Raw genomic sequence first — 6,858 nt, 5'->3', positions numbered from 1 at the left:
TATGTTATGGTGTGGACCCCAAACTTCTGACCCGGGTTTGGAGGGCGCCACAGGTTGGTATCAGAGCGACAGGTTTTAAGTCAATGAAACAAGCCTAGATTGTTAGGTTGGGTAGAAGAGTAGGACTAGAAAAGAGTGATAGGTAGATAGAACGTTGAGAGGTTGAGGATAATTCGTAATAGATTTAGGGTTGATTTTAGTAGTGGATAAAGATTCTTATACGTGTTTGTTTATGTTGATTCTCAGACTATCAGACATGTCAGGCCCCAGTACCCCAGTTCATTCTGATCATTCAGAGTCGACAGTTGAAGGACTTCCACTCCGTCCTGGAGTTGTACCGGTATCTTCACCCAGGGCACTTACACCCCCACCTGTAGCTGGACCTTCACGTCCACCTGGATACCCTCGTAGTGGACAGACCCCTATTGCACCTATACCACTTAGGGCTATACCCCCGCCCGCTCCTGTGATGTCCCCACCTGCTCCCCTTATACGACCTCCTATCCGTGGACCCCCACCAGAGCATGAGTCTTCTGGATTCTCAGGTGTCGGACCCTCTTATCCGTGTTCCCCTCTTTCGGTACCCTATCACTATTACCAGGCACTTCTGATGGAGAGAGAGGAGCTGTTGGGCCAGATTGGAGAGCTGACACATGCGATGAGGGATCTCGATCCTAACAGGGGAGAGCGACAGTTGAGAGAGGAGATACGTGCTTTCAGGACAGAGGCAGTAGAGAGATTATGTGGGATCACTGCACCACTTGGTACCCCTGGGGATATTATAGATTGGGCTCGTTGGGTCTTGGAGCAGCTAGAGGTTATTGGAGGACCAGACTTCCCATAGGTCTGGAGTATATCATGTGTTGGAGATGGTCAGTATGGTGGTGAGTAGTGTGTATGATGCAGTGTGTAGTGAGTAGTATGTATCAGGTCAGCAGATTTTGTCATGTATATATAGACTAGCGGAGCTGACTAGATGATATGTATGTTGTTGTGGTTGTCAGCAGATTTTGACATGTATATATAGACTAGCCGAGCTGACTAGATGATAGCCTTGTTGTTGCTGTTGTTGTACTTTACTTTTGACGAAGCGCTTGACGCTTGTATCTCCAGCACTGACTTATATATATCAGCATCTTTTACTTTTCAGTCTTGTCCTTTACTTTATCGCACTTGCTTTACTTTACTTTACTTTCAGTACCGATCATAAACTCTTGTGATAATACTGCACCCTTTCTTTTATTACTTTACATTCTGTAAAGAAGCATGCAATTTATTTAGTTAAACAATCTCAAAAATGTTTTCAAAAATGTATAATTCTGTTTTCTTAAAAACCTTTTATAAAATGAGAATTTGATTTAAAACGACTAAGTGAATTGTTTCTTCTTTACAGAATGCCTCCAACAAGACATACTCGTGCCAACAGTGATCCTGAAGGCACCAACAGCATCAATGATAACAATAATAACCAGAATGTCAACATAGGCCCAGTAGATCCTGCTGTGGCCCAACTAATTCAAATTTTGGCTCAACAAACTGCTCATCTTACCCGACAACAGCAACATCAAGAAAGTTCTAGGGTAACTTTTAAAACTTTTCAGGCAGTTCATCCTCCAGAGTTTAAGGGCTCAGCAGATCCTGTTGCAGCCCAAACATGGTTAAAAGAAATGGAAAAGTGTTTTGAGTTAGTTCCAGCAAGTGAGGATCAGAAAACAAAGTTTGCCAGTCATTACTTAAAGAATGAAGCAACGTATTGGTGGGAATCTGTGAAGAATATGGAAGGTACAGTTGAGATTACTTGGGAGAGGTTTAAGGAATTGTTTTTAGAAAAGTATTTTCCTAGGTTTCTTCAAGACCAAATGGAGTTGAACTTTTTAGAGCTAAAACAGGGAAATATGTCTGTGATTGAATATGAGAATAAGTTTGCGGAATTGGCTAGGTTTGTGCCAATTTATGTAGAGACTGATAGGCAGAAAGCAAAGAGATTCCAACAAGGTCTGAAGCCTTGGATTAGAAGCAAGTTAGCTATTTTGCAACTAGAGACTTATGCGGCAGTGGTTGAGAAGGCAATGATTGCAGAGGCTGAAAATGAGTTGTTTCAGAAGTCTAAAGAGGATAAGAAGAGAAAGCCAGACAATAGGGAAGGGCCATCCCATCAGGGGAGGTTCCAGAAGAAAGGGAAATTTCAAGCAGGAAGGAATTTCAATTTTAAGAAGCAGAATATAGGCAGTAGTGGACAAGGTGGTCGTTTTATTATGGGAAATCAGGCTAATCAGCAGAGGTCTTCTATACCAGAATGCCAGATATGTGGCAAGAGACATGGAGGAGTGTGCAACAAGCCGAACGTGGTGTGTTTTAAGTGCAACCAGAAAGGACATTATTCTAGAGAATGTCAGAATCCAATAGCAATAAGAGATCAGGCGAATAAGAGCTCAACAAGCAAAGCTCCAGCTATAGGATATGCATGTTTCAAATGTGGGAAGCAAGGACATATGGCTAGGGATTGCAAAACATCAACTCCGGTTAGTAATGCGCTTAGAATCATGGGAACTGTTCCAGAAGTGAATGAGCCTCCTAGGGCAAGAGTCTTTGATATGTCAGTAAAGGATGCTATTCAGGATGCCGAGGTGGTGGCAGGTACGCTTAACGTAAACTCTTTAAATGCTAAGGTGTTAATTGATTCCGGAGCCACTAGATCATTTATTTCTCAAGATTTTGTGGATAAGTTGAATTGTCCGGTTGAATTGTTGAATGAGGTTATGAATGTAGAGCTAGCTAATCAGGATCGTATTTCCGTTAATCAAGTTTGTCCTAATTGTGAAGTTGAGATTTTAGGAAGTAAGTTTTGCGTCGATTTGATACCTTTCAAGTTGGGGGAATTTGATGTAATCTTAGGGATGGACTGGTTGTCTAAACATAGTGCGCAGATAGATTGTAAAAATAAGAAGGTAATAGTAAAGACACCAGACGATAAGATAATAACGTTTAGAGGACAAAAGCAAATAAAGAAGTTCTTAACTATGATTCAAGCAAAGAGGATGTTACGTCAAGGATGCGAAGCCTATATTGCTTATGTAATTGATAAAAGTCAGGAACCAGTAAAACTTGAAAATATTCCTGTAGTGAATGAATTTCCAGACGTGTTTCCGGATGAGTTACCAGGACTTCCTCCAGATAGAGAGATAGAATTTGCAATTGACTTAGCACCTGGAACGGAGCCGATATCCAAAGCCCCGTATAGGATGGCACCAGTAGAGATGAAAGAATTGGCAAAACAATTACAAGAGTTATTGGAAAAAGGAGTGATCAGACCGAGTGTATCCCCATGGGGAGCACCAGTGTTGTTTGTAAAGAAGAAAGATGGAAGTATGAGGTTATGCATAGATTATAGAGAGCTTAATAAGCTTACTATCAAGAATAAATATCCTTTACCCCGTATTGACGACTTGTTTGACCAGTTGAAAGGAGCAGAATATTTTTCTAAGATTGATCTTAGGTCAGGATACCATCAGCTCAAAATCAAATCTGAGGATATACCTAAGACAGCTTTTAGAACAAGGTACGGTCATTATGAATTCTTAGTGATGGCTTTTGGATTAACGAATGCACCAGCAGCTTTTATGGATTTAATGAATAGAGTCTTTAAGAAGTATTTGGACAAGTTTGTGATTGTTTTTATAGATGATATTCTGATATATTCTAAGACAGCTGAGGAGCATGCGGAACATTTAAGAACAGCCTTAGAGATACTAAGAAAGGAGAAGTTGTATGCAAAGTTTTCTAAATGTGAATTTTGGCTACAAGAAGTTCAATTTCTAGGACACATAGTGAGTCGTGAGGGAATCAAGGTAGATCCAGCAAAGATTGAAGCTATAATGAATTGGGAAAGACCAAAGACCCCCACGGAGATCAGGAGTTTCTTGGGGTTAGCAGGTTATTATAGAAGGTTTGTACAGGATTTCTCAAGAATTGCAACCCCACTGACTAAGTTAACTAGAAAGAATGAAAAGTTCATATGGAATGAGAAGTGTGAGGAAAGTTTTCAGGAGTTGAAGAAGAGATTAGTGTCAGCACCAGTATTGTCCCTTCCAGATGATCAAGGGAATTTTGTGATTTATAGTGATGCCTCTTATAAAGGATTAGGATGTGTATTGATGCAACATGATAAAGTTATTGCGTATGCGTCTAGACAACTTAAACCTCATGAACAAAAGTACCCTACTCATGACCTGGAGTTGGCAGCTATTGTTTTTGCATTAAAAATATGGAGACATTATTTGTACGGAGAAAAATGTGAGATTTATACAGATCATAAAAGTTTGAAATATATTTTTACCCAGAAGGAGCTTAACATGAGACAAAGGAGATGGCTAGAGTTGATTAAGGATTATGATTGTACGATTAAGTATCATCCAGGAAAAGCCAATGTTGTAGCAGATGCTTTAAGTAGAAAGGAGAGGTTAAACGTATTGACTGTGCCAGAGGAATTATATAAAGAGTTTCAAAAGTTGGAAATCGAAGTAAGAATTCATAAACCATCAGAGATAGCAATGTATACCATGATCTTCCAACCAGAGCTATTAGAAAAGATTAAGAAATGTCAGGAAGAGGTAATGGATCAGGATGTAAACAAGCTAGTAGGGGAGGAGTTATGTACCCAGAAAGATGATCAAGGTATTCTTAGGTTTTCTTCCAGGATATGGATTCCACCGGTGACAGAGTTAAAGAATGACATATTGCAGGAAGCACACAATTCTAAATATTCAATTCATCCAGGCAGCACTAAGATGTATAGAGATTTAAAGAAGAACTATTGGTGGCCAGACATGAAAAGAGAGATTGCAGAATGGGTGAGTAAATGCTATACTTGTCAAAGAGTGAAAGCAGAACACCAAAGACCAAGTGGATTATTGCAACCTTTAGAGATTCCAGAATGGAAGTGGGAACATATTGCTATGGATTTCATTGTAGGATTACCAAGGACTAAAGCAAACCATGATGCCATTTGGGTGATAGTGGACAGATTAACCAAGTCAGCTCATTTTCTTCCGATCAATGAGAGATTCTCTTTGGATAAATTAGTCCATATGTACTTGAAAGAGATTGTAGTTCGTCATGGAGTCCCCGTATCCATTGTATCAGATAGAGATCCACGATTTAATTCGAGATTTTGGAAAAGTTTTCAAGAATGCTTAGGCACTAAATTGAATATGAGTACGGCATATCATCCACAAACAGACGGCCAAAGTGAGAGAACTATTCAGACGATCGAGGACATGTTACGTGTTTGCGCAATCGATTTCAAAGGCAATTGGGACGAACATCTACCTTTAGTGGAGTTTGCATACAATAATAGTTATCACGCAAGTATTGGGATGCCTCCTTATGAAGCTCTTTACGGACGCAAATGTCGATCGCCAGTATATTGGGATGAAGTCGGAGAACGCAAAATACTTGGACCGGAATTAGTACAACAAACAAAGGAAGTTGTCGAAATTATTCAGAAACGACTAATTGCAGCACAGAGTCGTCAACGAAATTATGCAGATCAATTCCGAAAGAACGTAGAATTTGAAGACGGAGAAGCAGTGTTACTGAAGGTATCACCATGGAAAGGGCTATCCAGATTCGGGAAGAAAGGCAAGCTAAGTCCCCGATATGTCGGGCCATTTGAAATCTTGAGGCGTGTAGGCAAAGTAGCATACGAATTGGCGTTACCCCCGCAAATGGAGCACATTCATAACGTCTTTCATGTATCGATGCTTAAGAAGTATAATCCAGATTCGAAACATGTGATAGAGTATGAGCCGGTAGAACTCGAGACAGATTTATCATATGTAGAAAGGCCAGTGGAAATCCTAGATAGAAGAGAGAAGGTGTTAAGAAACAAGGTAGTTAATTTAGTAAGAGTGTTATGGAGAAACCCGAAGGTTGAAGAGTCAACCTGGGAATTAGAAAGTGATATGCGTGAAAAGTACCCTCATTTATTCACCTAAGCGATTCTGAGGACAGAATCCTTTTAAGGGGGGAAGGATGTAACATCTGGGATTATCCGTGTAATTATTTGAATGATTAAGGAATATTATATGGATATTATGTGAATTTTTGTGAATTAATTGGTTCCTGTTCTATTAATTTAGTTATATATTTTTGATTAAATTTGAAGAATATCAATTTTTATATGCTCAGTACAAAATATAGTTTATTTAGATATTTTCATATCGCTTTATGCATTGTTGTATGATTTTATATTTGATTTACGGATTTAATTACGTATATTATATTTAATTAATAATTATTTTAATTTTTCGAAAACTGTCAACCTGTAACGGTACCGAAATTTTACTTCCCGAAAATTTCAACAAAATTCACCTTTAGCTTAATTTGAATATTCCGGACACTTTTCATGTTTTGACTTTTTCGATCCGGAGTACGGTTTGTTCCGGAGCCGGTCCGGCGGAGTTTTTCGGTATTCGATAATTATCTGTTTGTCTCGATAAACGTGAAACTAGATATTTTAAGTCATCCTTATCTTGTAATAATTGCAGTGGGACCCGCATACTAATGACTGATTAAAAAGCCCTGTTTTGATAGTTATCTTGAAAACCGGTACCGATTAGACCTGTTTTATTAATATAAAGCTATTAAACATTGTATTTTCGTGTCATATATGATCCAAAGGGGTATTAATTTTTCATAACTATAAATAGCCTTAACCGCACTTTAATTCATCGGGGAAATCATAATCTCAGTTAAACACGGGTTTATCGAGAGAGTGTTTTCGTGTTCTTGAGATTCAAACGAAGATTTGGAAGCGTTATTGGACTCAGATTTCAGCGTTCAAGTATCCAAATCGAA

The 6,858-nt window shown here is 38.9% G+C and overlaps 1 protein-coding gene across 1 annotated transcript; it reads left to right on the top strand.

The window, feature by feature from the left end:
* The first annotated feature begins 256 nt into the window (after positions 1-256).
* LOC108194995 (uncharacterized) lies at positions 257-844 on the top strand. The gene has a single exon (XM_017361930.2). It carries the CDS (start codon positions 257-259, stop codon positions 842-844), a length of 588 nt encoding a protein of 195 aa, XP_017217419.2.
* Positions 845-6,858: the final 6,014 nt, after the last annotated feature.

Source organism: Daucus carota, chromosome 3 (genome assembly GCF_001625215.2).
Source record: "Daucus carota subsp. sativus chromosome 3, DH1 v3.0, whole genome shotgun sequence".
NCBI classification, from domain to species: domain Eukaryota; kingdom Viridiplantae; phylum Streptophyta; class Magnoliopsida; order Apiales; family Apiaceae; genus Daucus; species Daucus carota.
Note: the sequence above shows the minus strand (reverse complement) of the source record. Positions and strands in the feature narration are given on the sequence as shown.